Source organism: Monodelphis domestica, chromosome 1 (genome assembly GCF_027887165.1).
Source record: "Monodelphis domestica isolate mMonDom1 chromosome 1, mMonDom1.pri, whole genome shotgun sequence".
In the NCBI taxonomy this organism is placed as follows: Eukaryota; Metazoa; Chordata; class Mammalia; order Didelphimorphia; family Didelphidae; genus Monodelphis; species Monodelphis domestica.
The window spans coordinates 177484982-177506184 of record NC_077227.1 but is presented as its reverse complement, the minus strand read 5'-3'; the positions used below and the strand labels follow the sequence as shown (position 1 = coordinate 177506184).

General features: G+C 45.1%; 1 protein-coding gene across 1 annotated transcript in view; it reads left to right on the top strand.

Annotated features, from left to right (window-relative positions):
* Window positions 1-6105: 6105 nt before the first annotated feature.
* The window catches only part of MYH6 (myosin heavy chain 6), a 51296-nt gene continuing 36198 nt past the window's right edge, over window positions 6106-21203 (top strand). The window contains exons 1-14 of the mRNA XM_007479836.3: window positions 6106-6164; window positions 6680-6892; window positions 7990-8133; window positions 9775-9931; window positions 10030-10057; window positions 10313-10424; window positions 10743-10835; window positions 13565-13628; window positions 14090-14188; window positions 14976-15079; window positions 15198-15336; window positions 16011-16279; window positions 17619-17789; window positions 19050-19359. Coding sequence (XP_007479898.2) covers window positions 6692-6892; window positions 7990-8133; window positions 9775-9931; window positions 10030-10057; window positions 10313-10424; window positions 10743-10835; window positions 13565-13628; window positions 14090-14188; window positions 14976-15079; window positions 15198-15336; window positions 16011-16279; window positions 17619-17789; window positions 19050-19359 — 1891 coding nt within the window. The 5' untranslated portion in view covers window positions 6106-6164; window positions 6680-6691. The remainder of the gene's footprint in view (window positions 6165-6679; window positions 6893-7989; window positions 8134-9774; window positions 9932-10029; window positions 10058-10312; window positions 10425-10742; window positions 10836-13564; window positions 13629-14089; window positions 14189-14975; window positions 15080-15197; window positions 15337-16010; window positions 16280-17618; window positions 17790-19049; window positions 19360-21203) is intronic.

Below are 21203 nucleotides of genomic sequence, written 5' to 3'. Positions count from 1 at the left end.
GCTAGTTCTCCTCCCAGTGAAGTCACTGTAAAGGGAGACAAGGCCCTGGAACCCAGATTCAATGAAGGCCATGCTGGCACCTCACCTATCATGGCACTGTCTAATGAGATAATACCACTTCCAGCTACCAGCTCAGAGGACTTCTCTCCCCTTCACCCTCCAAGTGTTTTCTCTGGGATATAGGGGATCCTGCTTTTCTGCTGCTAGATCAGAGATATCAAACACATGGTTTATGGGCCACATCACTGCTGAGTACAGCCTGGAATAGACTTAAGGTTTAAGGAGGAAATATTTAGCAAAATATATACAAATACAATAAAACCTAGGTAATATACTTTTTTTAACCCCTCACTTAATGTCTTAGAATTGATACTAAGTGACCTATGATACTAAGTGTATGATGTCAGATTTGAACCCAGGATCTCTCATCTCCAGACCTGACTCTAATACCACTGGGCCATCTAGCTTCCCCAGTAATATTACATTTTTTTAAATAAATTTTTAAAAATTTTATTTGGTCAATTTCAAACATTATTCCTTGGTTACAAAAATAATATTCTATTCCTCCCTCCCCTCCCCCCGCCCTTCCAGAGTAATATTACATTTTAAAATGAAATCAATACACAGCTTAGAGGGATCCTTATTATGATCTTCTGGTCCCCCATTTCTATTTGAATTTGACATTGTTGCTCTAGGACTTTTTTTTCCTTTTTTTAATACTCTCCTTAAGCCCTGTTCTTTTCCTATTCCCACCCTTTCCCCCTTCAAGAGTAAGAAGGCTGTTCTTTTGACCCATGAGGTCCAACACTTCCTAATAAGGCAGGACAGGTGTGTCATAGAGTAGATGGATGACGAGAGGACCCCTTAGGGGAAGAAAAATTGATCACTTGGTCACTGAGAAGGCTGAGAACATAGACACCAATGGATGGACACCAACAGACCTTGGATGGAAGCGTGTCTGATTCCTGCCCCATAGGACATGACGGAAAGAAGGTGAACGTGGAACCCAGGGAAATTACCTTCTATATTGCCCTCTAACTCTCAACCCTAGCTGCATCTTGCTGTAAGTCCTCAGTTCCCCTGGCAATCCAATAGCTCTTAGAGTCAAAACAGTTCACAGACCTCCCACCTGAGCAAGAACACTTCAGTGGGGTGGGGGCAAAAGAGTAAATCTAGATTAGGAATTCTTAACCCAAGAAATCAATGGATAGGGCACTTAGATGGAGGGAAAGTGAGGTTGATGACTTTGTATATCCCTGCCTCACAAATCCAATTTATGTGCAAGACAAGTATTATATGTTAAGTCAAGACCCCATTATGGCATTGGTCTTCTTCAAAAACAAAGGACCAAGGGGCAGCTGGGTGGCTCAGTGGATGAAGAGCCAGGCCCAGAGATGGGAGGTCCTGGGTTCAAATTTGACCTTAGACACTTCCCAGTTGTGCCCAGATTGGGCAAGTCACTTGACCCCCATTGCCTAGCCCTTACCACTCTTCTGCCTTAGAACCAATACACAGTATTGATTCCAAGAGGGAAGGTAAGGGTTTAAAAAAAAAGACCAGCAACAACAGCAATTCTTTTCATTATGAATAGAGGCAATAGAATGTATGGGTAACCGGTGGCATGGTGTGGTAGAACACTGAGCCTGGAGTCAGGATGAGCTGAGTTTGAATCTGACCTCAGTCACATACTATCTGTGCGATTCTAGGTAAATCACATAACTCGTTTGCTTCAGTTTCCTTGGCTGTAAAATGAGAATAATAATAGTACCTATCTTGCAAGGTCATTGTAAGGACCAAGTGAGTGTTTGTAAAAAGCTCTTAGCACAGTGCCTGCACATAGGTACTTAATACTTTTGTGTTCCCTTTCCTTTCCCTTACTAAAACATTGTTTTGAGAAGGGTCCCATTGGTTTACCATCCTGCCAAAATAAGCCATGACACACACAAAAGTTAAGAATCTCAGGGTTAGAAGAAAGGAACATGAGTGAAAGGGAAGAGAAGAAATCAGGGAGACAAAAGTGATACAGAGAATGATGCAGCAACAGAGACAAAGAAGAGAACAGAGAATCAGGCAGAATACAGAAGAAAAATGGATTAGCCTTAGAACCTCTACAATTCAATGACCCTCTCTCTCTCCATTCTCTTCCTCTTTTTTCTGTACTTCCTTTTCTCCCCTAGTCTCTTCCTTATTTCCTCCCTCTTTCTGGGCATTTCCCCCTACTCTATTTCTGCTTCTCTCTTGGTCCCTTTGTTTCTATGTCTCTTATCTTTTCTGTTTCCATAAAGGAGAAATTAAGAAGCTTAGAAAGTGGGAATGAGGTTAGTTGAAAGGAGAGAGAGAGAGAAAGAGAAACAGAGAGGGGAGAGGAGGAGGGAAAGACAGAGAAGAGGAAGGAGACAGAGATAAGAGAGAGAGGAGGAGAGTTAGAAAAAATATTTTTCAAAGAAGAATGTTAACAAGAAAATATAGCAAAAGCAAAGGAAGAAAGAAAGATGCAAAGGTAGAAGGGGTAAAAGAGAGGGGAGAGGGAGAGAGGAAGAAACAGAAAAGTGAAGGGAGATAAACAGAGGTTCATCAAAATTGGGGGCAATGGGAAAGGCAAGCACATGGTCTTGGGTCATATTAGAGAGAAATCTCACACTTCAGAGAAAATCCAAATACCAAATAGAGATGTGGTATGGAAAAGGCAAAAAGAAAGTCAGAATGAGAAAAAAATACAGATAAGAAATAGAAATAGAGGCAAACTGAGTCCTACAAGTGTAGAGATGAGAAGTCTGTCCCGTAGGAAGTAAAATCCAAAATGCCCCTTCCTTACCTGAAGCTTGACTTGCTGCTCTCAGGTTCCAACTCTCATCATTCTAGTCACTGGGCAGAGTCGGGGAGTAGGTTTAGGAAGCTAGGGATGAGAAGGAGGAGGAGGAAGCCTTGATGAAAGGAAAAGGGAAGGGGGACCTAGGGACCTAGACTGGAAGAGCAGAGCCTCTGAATCAGTTTAACCCCTCCCAGTCCTCTCTCTTTTATCAGGCACCAGGATCCTGTACGCCACCTATCCAACCACCACTCCCCACCCCTCCTCTACTCTCAGACCCTCATCTAGCCCACCAGCTTGCTCAGGACACAGGGTTCCTTAAGGACACACTCTGCTCTCATTGCCCTGACCCGACCTCATCTAACCTGGCACGCTCAGCCCCCTTATCATGTACCCAAGCTGATGGGAGACAAGGACAATTAGCGACATAGAGGGATCTGGGCTAAATTATCCCTACAGTGACATAGAATGACCCCGAGTCTGGAGAAATAGGACAGTTGGTACCTAGAAGGGGGGAAGGAAGGATTTGAGGTGCACATTTCCTGATAGTGGAGGGATTTGGGGCCCATGTTCATTGGTGGAGGGTACTTGTGGGGGTCAAGGAGATATTCTGGGGGACATACCCTCCATGGAGGAGCATTTATGTCTATAGCCTCTTGGGAGAAGGAGGTGCATATTCCTGGGTAAGGAAGGGGTCCTGGAGAGCTAGGAATAGTGTGGGAGAGTGACTCCACTGGAAAATTCCATTATTCTGGGGTGCTGACCTCGGCTTCCCTCCCTCCCTTTTTCACACTCCTGGAGCTATATTGAGAGGTGGCAGGGGATAGGGGATGAGAGGAGGGGGGAGTCTGGGGAGAGTGTCCTGGCATGGGTTGGGAGGGGGTAGAATTCTGGCTTAGTTCCCTGGACACAATGTCCACTTAGTCACAACAGGCACGGTCTGCTGTGGGCTGACACCCACAGCCTCAATGAGGCAGCCCATCCCAAGGGCATAGGCAAGGGTGCCCGAGAGGATTTGGGGGAGCAGTGTTGAGAGTACCCCCCTAGAAAAGATGTGAGGGCAAACATCCCCTGAGGAAAGCAGAGTGGGGACCACTGAGGTGTCTTCTTGGTGAGAGGGAGAGAATAGGAATAAAGGTCCCATCACTCTGCCAGGAATGCCAAGCTCAAAGCCTGTGTGTTAATCCCAAAGTATGACAGGCTTCCCAGTCATCCCCACTGGCACCTGTGTCCCCCATCCCACCCCTATTTGCTCCAAATAAAAGGGAGCCCCTTACTACCGCCCCCATCCTTTAGACCCTAGGATTAACACCTCCAGTCTTTCCTTGCCCACCCCACCTCCCACCAGCACCAGGGGCAGTGAAGGTGAGGGCGTTGGTTTAGGCATGTATGTGACCAAGCAAATCTAAGTGTGTGACTGAGAGTACATATGAAAACATGCACTATGTAGGAGAGACCTGGAAAAGAGTGAATTGGTTCTATATGAATATACTGGAAATATTGGACAGTTGCAATCACTGTCCAGAGAGATTTGGAGCCATTTCCTCCAGCTCCAGAGCCCTCAAGTATCCCCAGAACCCAGGCACCCCATTGGGGCCAGTAATAGAGATGTAGAATCTCCTTGAAAAGTAGGAGGTGACATTTGTCCATCCCAGAAGGAGAAATTGAGTCAGAGAGAAGTGCTAGGGGTCTCTCTTAACTCCCCTTGCCATCCTGGCTCCAGCCTAAAACTTCCTCACTCACTGGGGTTAGGGGGAGATGGGGTCCTGTGATTGGAGATTATGGGGGGACAAGCATCTGAGTAAATGGGAGAAGGTGACCCACAATGAGTTTACTTCACCACACCCACCCTTTGGGTTAAAAATAACTGAGGTAAGGAGCATGGGGGGAGGGAGGACAGTGTTGAAAGAAGGCTGCTGTCTTACCATTATCAACGCATCAGCCCCTACGAGGTGAGGAATGCACCCAAGGCCTAAAAAAAGGTCCCAGAGCCAGGGGGTTGGGGCAAATCACCTTTCATGGGCAAATCTGGGGGCCTGGCTGTCCTGCTGTCACCTCGAGGGCAAAGGGAGCCAGGGAGGAACTAGGAGGAGAAAGGGAGGGGGGAGGGTCCCATACAATGGGTCCTAATTTGGACAGAGGGAGTTGGGGGGGGGGGGAATATAAAGGAGATAGTGAGCTCTGAGGACACAGAAGCTGTGCAGTCTTCGGTTGGCTTAGGTAAGAGGGGGATGGCTGGTGAGGGATGTTGCCTAGATTCCCTTCCTCCACCTTGGGGGTAGGCTGGAGAGCCCTGGTCTACTTGTGACTGGGCTTTGGGGAGTGGGAGACTCTCTAGAGCTGAGAAGTTACCTTTATTCCTTTGGGATTCCATCCCCATGCACCTAGGGAATGACACTGGAAACTTTCTCTCTTTTTAAAGCTTCTGATTGTGGGAAGGAGGGTTGTCAGGGCACTCCAGTGTCAGAAAACTGTGGCCCTTGGAAGACTTTTATTTTTAAAAAGAGATTACTGAAAAAGTGAAAATTTTTTTCCTTCTCTTTTTCTCTCTCTCCCTCTCTCCCTCCCTCCCTCCTCCTCCTCCTCCTCCTCTTCTTTTCTCTCTCTCCCTCTCCTCTCCCTCTCCCTCTCTGTCTCTCTCTCTCTCTGTCTCTCTCTCTTTCTGTTTCTATTCTTCTACTCACTCCCATCCCCACCCCCATCTTCATCTTTTTCCACCTTTTTCCATCTTCTGGTATCTTGTCTCTCTCTATACTTTCCCTCTCTGTATGTCTCTTTTTAAATTACTTTTCTCTCTCTTGCCCTCCCTTTTCCATCCCACCCATCTCTATCTTTGTTTCTTCCTGGCTCTATGTGTTTCCATCTCTTTGTATTATCCTTTCCATCTCTGATTCCTGTGCTTTCTCATTTTCTTTCTCTTATTCTTTCTCTCTTTGCCTCCATTTTCTATCTTATTTTCTCACTCATTCTTCCTCTGTGTCTCTCTGTGTCTGTGTTTGTCTCTCTCCTAATCTCCCTCTACTTTGGGATCCTCATTTCTCCATCTTTCTATTCTTATTTCTCTGTCTCTCTTCATTCTCCATTTCATTGTTTCTTTGTTTCCCTGACCATGTCTTTCTGTTGAATCTCTGCATGGTACTTATTATCTCTCTGTTCTCTCTGTCTTCTCTGTGTCTGTCTCTTTCTCTGTGCTCTATCTTTTTGTCTCTCACCTTTTGGTCTCTGTCTCTCTTCTCCCCACCCTCCCCATCTCTCTATGGCCTCTGTATCTCTGCCCCTCCATTCTCTATCCCTAACCACAGCCATTCATCCCCACTACCCAGGATTCTTCTGAATTCTCTAAAAAGCTGTCCAGGTAAGAACCAACCTTTCCTCTGTCCCCTTGACCACACATAGCCATGTAGTGGAATCCAGGTGAAGGGGTTTTAGGAGTCCAGCTAAGTGTACATCCATTACCCTCCCTCTGTCCTTAGTCTCATGTCCATATAGTGGCCCTTTCTTTAGCTTCATCCTCAGATTTTAAAGAAAGGGATGAAGGCAGAGAGCTGATAATGGAGGGAGGAACCCACAGCTAAATATGGCATCATGGATGAGCTGGAAAGTAGACAGAGGTTGGTCACCCAAGGTGAAGGGGTTCTCTAAGTTTAATATTGTGTCCTGAATAACTAAAACTGAAGTGTCTTGAGCCCCTAGGTGTGTTTGAGTCCATTGGCTTTGCGCCTCCTGCTCCCTTCCAGGCCACTGAGGCCTTTATCCTTGGAATGACATTTGGGGTACAGCTGTAAGAGTGTTGGAGAGCCACCGACTCTCTCTCTGGTCTCTTTCTTGTTACTGAAGACTCACAGCAGTGTTCCTCTTCCCATCCTTTAGTTGGCTGTCAAGATGGGTGATTCCAATATGGCTGAATTTGGGTCTGCTGCCCAATACCTACGCAAGTCTGATAAGGAGAGGCTAGAGGCACAAACCCGGCCCTTCGACATCCGGACAGAGTGCTTTGTGCCCGATGACAAGGAGGAGTTTGTCAAGGCCAAGATTGTGTCCCGGGAAGGGGGCAAGGTCACCGCCGAGACCGAGAACGGCAAGGTGAAAAGGAGGGCCAAGAACAAAGAGGGGAAGATGGGCTTCCAGGATTGTTTGGGGGAAAGTATGGCGTTAGCGCAGGATAGGAAAAGAGCTCTAAGAATCCTGGGTTCTGTTGTAATAACAAAGCTATCCCTTTTCCACAGAGGATCTCACTGATGCATCTTCTAAGGCTGGTGCTATGCGCATTAAGAATGGATTTTATTTATTTGGGGGGAGGGGTTTGGTCTTAACAGATTATTTATTTACAAAAATGAACAATGTAGAAATATGTTTTGTATGATAATACATGTGTAACCCAGATCAAATTCCTTGATAGCTCCAAGAGTGGGGAGGGAAGAGAAGGAGATAATTTGGAGCTTTGGAAAACCTGTGTGGAAATTTAGTATATGTAATTGGTTAAAAATAAATAAATTTGGGGCAGCTGGGTAGCTCAGTGGATTGAGAGCCAGGCCTAGAGATGGGAGGTCCCAGGTTCAAATCCAGCCTCAGACACGTTCCAGCTGGGTGACCCTGGGCAAGTCACTTAACCCTGCTTTGCTTAGTCCTTTCTCCTCTGTCTTAGAGTTGTTACTAGGACAAAAGGTAAGGGTTCAAAATTTTTAAAAAGAATGGAATTGCACTGAGCCGTTCAAACTTCTAATTCTGTCTTCTTGATGACAACGGGCATATATTTATATGTGTTAGACATACAACCTCTGGTTTCAAAATATGACAAAGAGAAAGAATTTATTTAGGGACTGATCAACAGAGCTAACCCACAACTATGCTTAATCAGGATGGTGCTGGATTGGGATCAGAAGGCTTGGAGTGTCCAGTCTGGAGCTGGGCAAGGAGAAGAGCTAAGGCCCTAAGAAAAGTGTAGGAAAGGGACAGGTAGAGAAGGCAGGAGAGCTGGGAAAGAGCTGTGGGTCAGCAGATGGACAGGGAGGAGACAGAAGGGCTTTGTGAGTGAGATAGAGCCCGAGGGATCAAGCCAGAGCCTCGGATGGAAGATGCTCAGGGAGGGACGCCATCAGCTGGAAAATGAAGGCAAATGAAGTTGGGGTGGGCGGACGGAGGGGTCACCAGTGTCACATCTGAGCTCACCTCCCTGCCAGACGGTGACGGTGAAAGAGGACCAGGTAATGCAGCAGAACCCACCCAAGTTCGACAAGATCGAGGACATGGCCATGCTGACCTTCCTGCACGAGCCTGCTGTTCTCTTCAACCTCAAGGAGCGCTACGCAGCCTGGATGATCTATGTGAGTGCCCACCGCCGGGGGAGTTCCATTATCCAGACCCAATCATCCCAAAGGGGAACGGAAATGGGACATGACCCCTGTTTCCTAGCTTTCAACATGTCTCCCACGAAGCTCTGGACAGCTGTGGAGAGGCTGAGTACCAGCTCCCATCTTCGGGAGGGCTAGAGAAAAGCCAGTCCCATCCCTAAGCTCAGGACACACACACACACACACACACACACACACACACACACACACACACACACACACACACACACACCCTGCTTAGCCTTGTATACAAGCACATGCACACAGGAAAACATCTGTGAGACTTCTCTCCTCCCTTCTCCCTCTCTCGAACATCTGTATGAGGTCTGACCCTACTCTTGTCTGTCTCTCTGAATCTCTGTCTGTCTGTCTCTCTGCTCTGTCTCTGTGTCTCTCTGAATCTTTATATCTGTCTCTGTCTCTGTCTCTTTCTGAATCTATCTCTCTGAATCTCTGTCTGTCTCTCTGAATCTCTCTGTCTCTGTGTCCCTCTGAATCTCTGTCTGTCTCTCTGAACCTCTGTCTGTCTCTCTGAATCTCTCTGTTTCTGTGTCCCTCTGAATCTCTGTCTGTCCCTCTGAATCTCTGTCTGTCTCTCTGAATCTCTCTGTCTCTGTGTCCCTCTGAATCTCTGTCTATCTCTCTGAATCTCTCTGTCTCTGTGTCCCTCTGAATCTCTGTCTCTCTCTCTGAATCTCTGTCTGTCTCTCTGAATCTCTCTGTCTCTGTGTCCCTCTGAATCTCTGTCTGTCTCTCTGAATCTCTGTCTCTGTGTCCCTCTGAATCTCTGTCTATCTCTCTGAATCTCTCTGTCTCTGTGTCCCTCTGAATCTCTGTCTCTCTCTCTGAATCTCTGTCTGTCTCTCTGAATCTCTCTGTCTCTGTGTCCCTCTGAATCTCTGTCTGTCTCTCTGAATCTCTCTGTCTCTGTGTCCCTCTGAATCTCTCTGTCTCTGTGTCCCTCTGAATCTCTGTCTCTCTGAATTTCTCTGTCTCTGTGTCCCTCTGAATCTCTGTCTGTCTCTCTGAATCTCTGTCTGTCTCTCTGAATCTCTCTGTCTCTGTGTCCCTCTGAATCTCTGTCTGTCTCTCTGAATCTCTCTGTCTCTGTGTCCCTCTGAATCTCTGTCTGTCTCTCTGAATCTCTGTCTGTCTCTCTGAATCTCTCTGTCTCTGTGTCCCTCTGAATCTCTGTCTGTCTCTCTGAATCTCTCTGTCTCTGTGTCTCTCTGAATCTCTGTCTGTCTCTCTGAATCTCTCTGTCTCTGTGTCCCTCTGAATCTCTGTCTGTCTCTCTGAATCTCTCTGTCTCTGTGTCTCTCTGAATCTCTGTCTGTCTCTCTGAATCTCTCTGTCTCTGTGTCCCTCTGAATCTCTGTCTGTCTCTCTGAATCTCTCTGTCTCTGTGTCCCTCTGAATCTCTGTCTGTCCCTCTGAATCTCTCTGTCTCTCTGAATCTCTCTGTCTCTGTGTCCCTCTGAATCTCTGTCTGTCTCTCTGAATCTCTCTGTCTCTGTGTCCCTCTGAATCTCTGTCTGTCTCTCTGAATCTCTCTGTCTCTGTGTCCCTCTGAATCTGTCTGTCTCTCTGAATCTCTGTCTCTCTCGGCTACAGACCTACTCGGGCCTCTTCTGTGTCACTGTCAATCCCTACAAGTGGCTGCCAGTATACAACGCAGAGGTGGTTGCTGCCTACAGGGGCAAAAAGAGGAGTGAGGCTCCACCGCACATCTTCTCCATCTCTGACAACGCCTATCAGTACATGCTGACAGGTGAGAGACCCCTGAGCAAGGAACCCTCTCTGCTCCTTCCAATCCCTCTCATGCTTCTGCATCCTGAACCTCCCCTTCCTTCCTCTTCTCTTTTCCAGACCGGGAGAACCAGTCTATCCTTATCACGTGAGTCTCCATCAGCCCCCTAACCCAAGCACACCCATTTCCCTCTTGTGAGTGGGTGGGTTTCAGGGAGAAGACCAGAGTACTGGGAGGAAAGAGGGTATCTCCAAGAGAATACGGAGGGAGCTAAGTGATGATTCTCAGGCAAGTCAAGACTATAACCAATAGAATTCTGGGATACAATTGGAAGAGGATGGGGCAGGCTCAGAATAGAGGATGGTCGGAGTACTGGTTCTCACTAGCTGCTATTCCCTCCAGCGGAGAATCTGGGGCAGGGAAGACTGTGAACACAAAACGTGTCATCCAGTACTTTGCCAGCATCGCAGCCATTGGGGACCGTGGCAAGAAGGACAGCGCCAGTGCCAATAAGGTACCCATGGGGACACAGATTCCTGGGGGATAAAACAGACCGCCCAAGACACTAGGACTCTAATACTCTGAGGGAACCACTCAGGATAAGTCATCCCTTCATTCAAAAGTGAATCCACAAGCTAGACTCCCCTTTCCTTGCAAGAGGCATAAAGAAGGCAAAGTCTTTGCAGGTAGGACAGTAGATAAGAGCCCAGTCTACCATATTGCCTAGACATTCACCCACCCAGCACCTCCCAATTAAGCCTCTTCAACCCCAACAGACCTAGTCAAACTTGGGAGCTGACATCTTGTTGGGATGGGTCTCCTCCTTCTACAGGGAACCCTGGAGGATCAAATCATCCAGGCCAACCCTGCCCTGGAGGCCTTTGGAAATGCCAAGACAGTGAGGAATGACAACTCTTCTCGATTTGTAAGTAATCTTGACCAAACAATGAACTCTCCTAACCTCACCTAATAAAGAGATCCAGTTAGCACAGAGCACTGGGTTATTCAGTCTGAGGCTAAACTTAGAGACAGGCACCTGAACTAAAATATGTCATCAGATACTTTTTAGCTTCAAGATTTTGGAGAAATAATTTAATTTCTGGGATCTTCAATTTCCTCATCTTTAAAATGGGGTTAACAATAATATGCACTTACTGACCTCACAGTATGATTGTGAAGCAAACATTTTGCATACTTTAAAGCATTTTATAAGGGAGTAGCTAGATGGCACATTGGCTAGAGCCCCAAGCCTGGAATCAGGAGGAGCTGAGTACAAATCTGGCCTTAGATACTTCCTAGCTGTGTGACCCTGAGCAAGTCACTTAACCAAATTTGCCTAGCCCTTGTCCTTCTGTCTTAGAGTTTTTACTAGGACAGAAAGTAAGGACTTTTTTTTTGCATTATATAAGTTCTAGAAAGGCAACCCACTATAGTAGATGTCCAGTTGCTCTTGGATCCAGGTAGACCTAAGTTCAAATCCTGATACCAATATAGATTCATCCTGGACAAGTCATTTAACTTCTCAATTCTAGGAAGCTAAGACTAAGTTGCAAAAAAGATGCCAAGGGGAATTTGTAAGGGGCATTTCCTCAGGTGAGAGTTCCCTATACTGAAAAAACACAGGTCCAAACCCTATCCCCAAACATATGAATTCTATTTTGTATCACATTGGTTTGGAGCTGCCTTTCCAAACTCAGCCTGGCTATCAATATTATCAGCATTTGGCTCTGGATCACAGCCCAAAAGTAGATAATGTACATGTAGGAAATTGGGAGATGACTATAAAAGCACATACTCCTCTAGTGATTTTATTTCCTTATTCTATCTTTGTTTTTTCTTTTCTTTTTACATCAACTTTATTTCCAAATATATCGTCCTGTTCTCCCATCCCCAACAAGCCATTCCTTGTAACAAAGATTTAATTTGAGAGACAGAGACAGAGAGAAAGAACAAGAAAGAGAGAAGTGGACAGATGGATAGTTTGGTAAAATGGGAATAACAATGACTGTCCTGTTTGCCTCCTAAAAGTAAAAATGAATAAAAGAAAAAAGGAAGTTCAGGAAAACCTATCAACACTTAGGATCACATATTTAAAGCTAGAGGGGATCTTGGAGGTCTTCTCTCCAATCTCTTCACCTTTCTGACAAGGAAACTGAGACCAGAGAGGTTACTGATTTGCTTAACATCAAGACTTGAACCCATTACAAAATTAGAACTCTTCAACTGTACCATAGTGCCTTCATCAATTTCTCTCCCAGGATGTACACCATTCTACACCCATAGTCCCCCATCTCTGCAAAGAAGGGAGGAAGGTTCATTTTCCTCAGTTTTTCTCTGAAGCCAGTCTTGGACATTATAATTACACAACATTCCATTTCTTTTTCTTTTTTTGTTTTGGTTCCTTCCATTTATATTGTTGTCCTCATCTATATGGTTTTCCTGATTTTGCTTACTTCATTTTGAATGAGCTCCTATGGGTTACCATGCTTTTCTAAATATGTCCTATTACTCATTCTTATAGCACAAGGATATTCTATTATGTACCACAATTTGGTCAGCCATCACCACCCTACCTCTTCAATGGGCATCTTTTGGTTGGTCAGTCATTTCAGTCATGACCAACTCTTTTCTGAGCCCATTTGGGGTTTTCTTGGCAAAGATACTAGAGTGGTTTGCCATTTCCTTCTTCAACTCATTTGACAGATGAGGAAACTGAAGCAAAAAAGGGTTAAGTGGCTTGCCCAGGGTCATACAACCAGTAAGTACCTGAAGTCAGATTTGAACTCAGGTTTTCTGACCCTAGACCCAGAACTCTGTCCACGGTACCTTCTTAGGGCACAATATTCTATTATGTACCACAATTTGGTTAGCCACCTCTTCCCCACCCCTTCAATGGGCATCTCTATGTGTCTATTTCTAGGCTATTACAAAAAAAGTGTTACTGAAAATATGTTGGTGTATAGGGCCCCCCTTTTTTCCTTATAATTTCCTTGAGATATTTTCTCTGAAGTGGAGATGATTCTAGCTCAGAGTATCGTGCTTAGTAATGACTTTTTTTTTTAACCCTTACCTTCTGTCTTAGAATTAATACTGTGTATTGGTTCCAGGGCAGAAGAGTGGTAAGGGCTAGGCAATGGGGGTTAAGTGACTTACCCAGGGTCACACAGCTAGGAAGTGTCTGAGGTTAGATTTGAACTCAGGACCCCCTGTCTCAGGCCTGACTCTCAATCCACTGAGCCACCCAGCTGCCTTTCCATTTGGATTTTTTTTTTTACAAAGACTCTGGAGGAGTTTACTATTTCCTTCTCCAGCTCATTTGGCAGATGAAGGACTAAGGCAAACAGTTTAAATGACTTGCCCAGTGTCACTCATCAAGTTCATATTTGAACTCAGGAAGATAAGGCTTCCTGACTCCAGGCCCAAAGTTCTATTCAATGACTTTGTTTCCAAAGCTCTTCCACACTAGTTAACACACTGCTCCCTAAGTCGTAGTGGGTCTGGGTATCATTTGTTGTTTTTTTTTACTTACTCAAGGCCAAATAGTACATGATAGGTACGTCAGGGTTTGTGTGGGAGAACAGAGAGAAAAATCATAACCAGCCCCTCCTGATGATGCCTTCCCTTCTGCCTCTCCCCCCACCCTCCATCCTTCAGGGAAAATTTATCCGGATTCACTTTGGAGCCACCGGAAAGTTGGCATCAGCTGACATAGAGACCTGTGAGTGACTAAATTCCCTCCAAATTCTTCTGCTTGTCTTTGTCTGTCTCCATCAACCTTGCAGCTTCCCCACGTCTTAGGATCTCTGGCCCTCTGAGTCAAACACTCTCTAATTCTGCCTCTGTGTCTGAGACTCATCTTTCTAGCTCCCAACCTATCCAGCTCTCATTCTGTATCATTTTTCTAGTATCTCCCCATCCTTCTATCACTGCTTCTGTATTTTTCTCTATATGCCATTATCTCTCTTCTCATTATCTCCAAAATTCCCAATTGCCCCACAACTCCATCTGTCTCTATCTTTATCTCCATTTCTGTCTCTGTATGACTTTGTTACTCTATTCCCCCACCTTCTATTTGTCTCTCCATCATTGAGTTTCAGTCTCCCCCTTTCTATCTTTCTTGTTTTCTCTTCCTTTCTTTGTCACATCTTGCACTTCTTAATCTTCTTTGCCTCTTCTCAGACCTCCTGGAGAAGTCCCGAGTTATCTTCCAGCTAAAAGCAGAAAGAAACTACCACATCTTCTACCAGATCCTGTCCAACAAGAAGCCAGAGCTTCTGGGTAAAGTTCAGCCTCTGAGTTCTCTCTCTCTCTCTCTCTCTCTCTCTCTGTCTATCTCACACACACACACACACACACACACACACACACACACACATTCATTTCAAGGGAGGGGAGAGTTGAATGTCTCTGGGGAGTGGGGGGTAGGGGGTGGGGGCTAGGGGGTCTTCAAATGCTTAGACTCTCTAATTTACTCATTCAATGGTTCTTCTCTTTCTACCTCCTCATGTTATTCCCTCCTTACTCTCCTTGTTCACTTGCTTTTTCTTCTCTCTCTCTCTCTCTTTCTCTCTCTTCCTCCTCCTCCTCTTTTTCTTCCCTTCCTCCTCCCTTCCCATTCCTCTCACCTATCTTCCTCTTTTTAAATCTCTTCTCCATTTTTTCTTCTCTTTCTCCCTCCCTCCCCATTCCTTCTCTCTCTCCCTCCCTCTTCCTCCTCCTCTCTCCATTTTCTTCCCTTCCTGTTCCTCTCTCATATCTTCCTCTTTTTCCCTCTCCCTTTTTAAATCTCATCTTCTCCATGTTTCCTCTTTTCCCCTTCTTCCTTTCCTTTCCCATCTCTCACTATTCCATTCTCTTTCTGACTCCTCTCTCCATCTGTATCCTTTATTCTTCCCTCCTTGGGATCCCCTCCCCTATTTTAATCCCCTTTATTTCTGTCATTCTCTCTCTCTCTAATTCCCTTTCCAACTCTTTATCCTTAACTACTCCTTGAATTTTCTCCCTGTGTTCTCCTCTTCTGTCTTCCTCCTTTTCTCCCCTTTTTCCTAACTAATGTCTGGAACAGACATGCTGTTGATCACCAACAACCCCTATGACTATGCCTTCGTGTCCCAGGGGGAGGTGTCAGTGGCCTCCATTGATGACTCAGAGGAGCTCCTGGCCACTGATGTGAGTGCATGGGAGCAGGGCTGGGGAGGGAGATATACAGAGATGCTGAAATACTCCAGAACTCCACTTTAAAACTAAATTGTCTTCCTCTCCTCATCCCCATCTCCCCACCCACCAGAGTGCCTTTGATGTCCTGGGCTTCACAGCAGAAGAGAAAGCTGGGGTCTACAAACTGACAGGGGCCATCATGCATTATGGGAACATGAAGTTCAAGCAGAAGCAGAGGGAGGAGCAGGCAGAACCAGATGGCACAGAAGGTTCGAGGGAACAATGGGAGAACACTGGATCAAGGGCAGGAAGAGAGGGGGAGAGAGACACAGACACAGTGAGACAGAGAAAGACAGACAGAGAGAAAGAGGGAGAAAGAGACACACAGAGAGAGCATTTAAGGGTGTTGGGTCAAAAATGAGAACTGCAGATCTTCATATAATTTTCAACTTCACAGTCTTGTTGTGACCAGTCTCTGCTTTAATAGCTCAAGTAAGCTTAGTTTACAAAATAAGAAGTGACTGGTGGAGCTCTACCTAATACGCTCAGCTTCACCCTCACTCCTGATGATGGGGAGATCTTGTGGTGAGTTCCAAAAATAGAAGATGAGGACATGAAGTAATAGGGAATATTAGCAAATATGGAGGTTCAGAGAGGTCTAGAAGATCATAAATTGTGAGTCAGAAACTACCTCAGAGAACATCTAGTCCAATCTTCTCATTGTACAGATAGGAAACTAAGAAAAACTATGAAACTAGGTACAGAGAGCGAGTAAGTCAATTTAGCTGAAATTTGAGAGGTAGAGGTAAAGAGTGTCTAACTGGCTCTTTAAGGGCTCAGCTCTGTAATTGCTAGGAAATGAGATGAGATCACGATGATGAAACTTGGGAGAGGGCCTGGAGGGGCGCAGGAGAGCATGTTCAACTCTTTCTCTTCCCATTAGATGCTGACAAATCAGCCTATCTCATGGGGCTGAACTCAGCTGACCTCCTGAAGGGACTGTGCCACCCTCGTGTGAAGGTGGGCAACGAGTACGTCACCAAAGGCCAGAGTGTCCAGCAGGTGAACTACTCCATTGGGGCCCTGGCCAAATCTGTCTACGAGAAGATGTTCAACTGGATGGTGGTTCGGATCAATGCCACGCTGGAGACCAAGCAGCCACGCCAGTACTTCATTGGTGTCCTCGACATTGCTGGCTTTGAGATCTTTGATGTGAGCTGGGGCCCTGGAGTGGGGTGGAAACCTGGTTTAGGGATGAGCCCAATAGCAGTGCTAGTCTAGGAACAGGAAATGCCACATCTTAAAATCGTTACTTTCTGAGTATCACTTCTAAAACAGAAGAGAGGCAAGGGCTATAGGCAATCAGGGTTAAGTGACTTGCCCAAGTTCACACAGCTAGGAAGTATCTAAAGCCAGGTTTGAGCCCAGGTCCTCTGGACTCCAGGCCTGGTGCTTTATCTACTGTGCTATCTAGCTGCTCCAAACACACCTTCTTTTAAACCCTAATTCAAGTGCCGCCTCTTCCAAGGAGCCTTTGTCAATTGCTCCAGCCCACATTGATGGACCCAATCTCTGAATTCTTATTATACCTATATTCCACCCTACACTGGTTAGCTTTGGTTAAGCCAGACTGCTTTATTTGGCTCTCTAATTGGGGTGTGTTAGAATAATCTCCCTAACTGTTAGTTTTTTATTATAATTTTTTTCAGTTATCAAACATTATTTTTCTTCCTTCCAACCAGGGGAAATAAAATCTTTATAAAATATACATAATCAAACAAACATCCATATTCTTATGTTCAAAAATGTTTATCATTTTTTCTATTAGGATATCATCTGTTGGTCAGGAAGTATAAGGCATTTTTTCATCATTATTCCTCTGGAATCATGGTGGATCATTGTGTTATCAATGTTTTTAAGTCTTTCAAAATCATTCATCTTTACAATGATGTCATTGTATAAATTTTCCCCTGGTTCCACTCATATCACTCTGCATCAGTTCAGACAAGTCTTTCACAACACAATAATCACATACTATATAATTTGTTCAACTATCCCCTAATTAGTGGGTACCCCCTTAGTTTCTAATGTTTTGCTACTATGAAGAGAACTGCTATAAATATTTTCCTACATATAGTACCTTTTCCTCTTTTTCTGATCCCCAGTTGAATTGGAAACTCCCTTCAAGAAGAGATTTTTGTCTTTTAACCACACATTTGCCTTTGTAGTAATTAGCACAGTATAGATTCCAATACATGCTTAGAATCAGATACTGTCAGACCTCAGAGAAAAATATTAGATGGCAAATAGTCCAACTCCTTCTTTTTACAGTGAGGCCCAGAAAGGAAGAATTTGCCTCTGTTTACATAGCTAGAACTAGGATCAGGGTGTCTCAACACTCTAAACACTTCTTCTTTCTAATATAGCATGTCCTCCATGATCTGCTCCACCACCCCACTGAAACTCTGGTGTCTTTCCTATTCCACATCTATACCATATTCACTGATTGGCTGAGTGACTGACCTGTCCCACTCTCTCCCTTTCACCCCAGTTCAACAGCTTTGAGCAGCTCTGCATCAACTTCACCAATGAGAAACTGCAACAGTTCTTCAATCACCACATGTTCGTGCTGGAGCAAGAGGAGTACAAGAAAGAAGGCATTGAGTGGGAGTTCATTGACTTTGGCATGGACCTGCAGGCCTGCATTGATCTCATTGAGAAGGTGCCCAGTCTCTTCCCCCTGGACCCAGGCCCTCAAACTGAGGGACAGCATCATGTCCATGTCAGAAAATGGAGTCTAAGGTCAAGAAGTTAGAATCACAGCCTTTGCCCCCCTGCCTCCCTAACGCCTAAAAAGAGGATCAGTCATAGAATCAATATCTGTAACTAGGAATTCTATGTCTTTCTGCCAAACCAAAATGTACTATCTAAAGGGGTCTCCTTTATTCATTGATAAATAGAAACTAAGCACATCTTTAGACACAGATATCTAAGTGGCGATCATGTCTAGAGAGAAAGGTAAATAGGAAAGCTAGCAGGCTTCTCTCCCTGCTGGCTCTTTGAGTACTCTTCACTGCCTTTTGCATTTTCTCCTTGTAGATCAGAACCACCTACTGAGTAATCACCACCATTGAGTAAAGAGCCATTATTGAGTAATCAATCCTCAACAGTCTAAGTAATTTATCTTCAGGAAATGGTTACTTCCCTACATGCCAAGATTGACTAGATGATTGAGTAGATTGAACAGATGAATCTGTAATGTATTCACAGTGAATTCTATACAGAATTAGAAGTCTCTAGAACACTCTTGCCAAATTAGCAAAACTTTCAGAGGGACAGGAGCTTACCACCATACCCACTAGTTTATTATTGTTGGATTGAATTCTTGAGGTACTTTTTGCCTCTGACCCCCCAGAATGTTCCAGAGTTTCTTGGATAGGAACTATATTTATCACGGTGAAACTTTCATGAATAAGAAGGAAGGAAGGAAGGAAGGAAGGAAGGAAGGAAGAAAGGAAGGAAGGAAGAAAGGAAGGAAGGAAGGAAGGAAGGAAGGAAGGAAGGAAGGAAGGAAGGAAGGAAGGAAGGAAGGAAGGAAGGAAGGAAGGAAGGAAGGAAGGAAGGAAGGAAGGAAGGAAGGAAGGAAGGAAGGAAGGAAGGAAGATTCTCTCCACTGTGTCATGAGATGGGTTTAACCTGAAATTGCTTATATTTAGATTAGATATTAGAAATCACTTCCTGAACTCAACCTCATTGACCTAAAGACCATTCACCCCTACTTTGTTTGTTGCCTCACCCTCAGGTCATGAGTTAGTCGTGCAGATTAATGAAAGAGGATATGGAAAGCTCCTGTGGGTCAGTAACAGACAAGGCACTCAAATACAAGCACGGATTAGCTAACTTTTAGAGGTTCCTTCCCTTGTGGGGAGTCTGTGAACCCTTGGGAGCAAACTTGACTACATTTCCCATCTCTTCCCCATAGCCCATGGGCATAATGTCCATCCTGGAGGAGGAATGCATGTTCCCCAAAGCCACTGACACAACCTTCAAGGCCAAACTCTACGACAACCACCTGGGCAAGTCTAACAACTTCCAGAAGCCCCGAAATGTCAAGGGGAAGCAAGAAGCCCACTTCTCCCTGGTACACTATGCAGGCACCGTAGATTACAATATCATGGGCTGGCTGGAGAAGAACAAGGACCCACTCAATGAAACTGTGGTGGGCCTCTACCAGAAGTCCTCCCTCAAGCTGATGGCGACACTCTTTTCTTCCTATGCTTCTGCTGATACTGGTAAAGACCCAGTTCTGGGATTCAATAGTAGTACCCCAGGAGACTTTATAGAATTCAGTCTGACTGCCAGGAAATGAAGAGTTCCTAGAACCTATTGACCTATTACTAGGTGATGGGACAGATGACTCCAACTCCAGAAAGGGAAGGGAAAAGAGGTAGAACATATTGAGGAAGAGGAGAGATAAAGGAAAAGAAATGGAAAGAGAGCAGTGGATGTACATGAGTGGGAAACTCCAGGGTGGAACCAGCCATAGACTAGAGCTAAAATCTCTCATTATACAAACTGAAGCCTATTGTACCAGGTAACTGGGTAAGGTTACTGCTGAAGATTCTCCATTAGGAAGGAGTCAGAAGCAGCAGGTTACTTGAGCATAAACAGGTATGAGTTAGAAGAGACGAAGGGCCAGAGGCAATGGTTAGGGTACAAGTCAGAAGTGCCAAGGCAAGGAGGCAGCTAGATGGTTCAATGAACTGAGAACCAAACCTGGAGATGGGAAGTCCTGTGTATAAATCTGACCTCAGACCCTTTCTAGTTGTGTGACCCTGGGCAAGTCCCTTAACCCCAATTGCCTACTCCTTACTAGAAACCGAAATGCAGTATTAATTCTAAGATAAACGGTAAGGGTTGTTTTTTTACTTGCCCAGGACAGGGGCAGCTAGGTAGCTCAGTGGATAGAGAACCAACCTGGAGACCAGATTCAAATCTGGCCTCAGACACTTCCTAGTTGTGTAACCCTGAGCAAGTCACTTAACCCCAATTGTCTAGCCTTTGCTGCTCTTCTGTCTTAGAACCAATATTTAGTCTCAGTTCTAAGCCAGAAGATAAAGGGAGACAGACAGACAGACAGACAGACAGACAGAGGTGTTGTCTCAGATTTGGGTGGAGGAGACCAGAGCTAGGACAAGATAGAGAGTCTCAGTTCACCCCAGAGTTTAACACAATTTGTATCACTCACCTTATTAGGAACATATCCATGCTGGCTGGGCAGATGAGGCTAGTCCTACCTTATTAACTTTCCCTAAACTAAACTGAAGTTGCCAAAGCCACCAGTAGCAACATTATGCTCAGGAGAAAGAGTAGTCTCTGAGCCCTATCAGTCAAGCAATCAACTAACATTTAGTAAGACTCTCCCATGTGCCAGCACTGTGCTAAGTGCTGCAGGTACAAAGACAAAAAATTGTCCCTGCCCTCAAGAGGCTTACAGCATACAACCTACTAAGCAAAAATCAGATGCACATGGGATAAATTGGGGGTAGCCTCAGAGGAAAGGCACTGAAATTAAAGAGGACTGGGAAAGACAATTTGTAGAAGGTGGGAGCTAGGTGGCTCAGTGGATTGAGAACCAAACCTAGAGATGGGAGGTCCTGGGTTCAAATCTGGTCTCAGATACTTCCCAGCTGTGTGACCCTGAGCAAGTCACTTGACCCCCATTGCCAGGCCCTTATCATTCTTCTGCTTTGGAACCAATACACAGCCTTGATTCTAAGGCAGAAGGTAAGGGTTTTAAAAAAGTGGAATTTTAGCTGATACTTACAGGAAGCCAGAGAAGCTAGGAGGCAGAGGATGAGGAGGGAGAGCAATCTAGAGTTGGAAGATGGAGAGATGTGTGAGAAGAACAGTAAGAAGGGTCCCTGGATAGAAACTAACATAGAGGGAATAAGGGAATAAGAAAAATGGAAAGGGGGGGGGGATAAGCAGGTTATGAGGGCTTTAAGAGCCACACACATGATTTTATATGCTATCCTAGAGGTAAAGGGGAGACACTGGAATTTACTGACTAAAGCAGATAATAGGATCAGACCTGTACATTAAGACACTTGACCACTGGGAGGAGAATGAATTA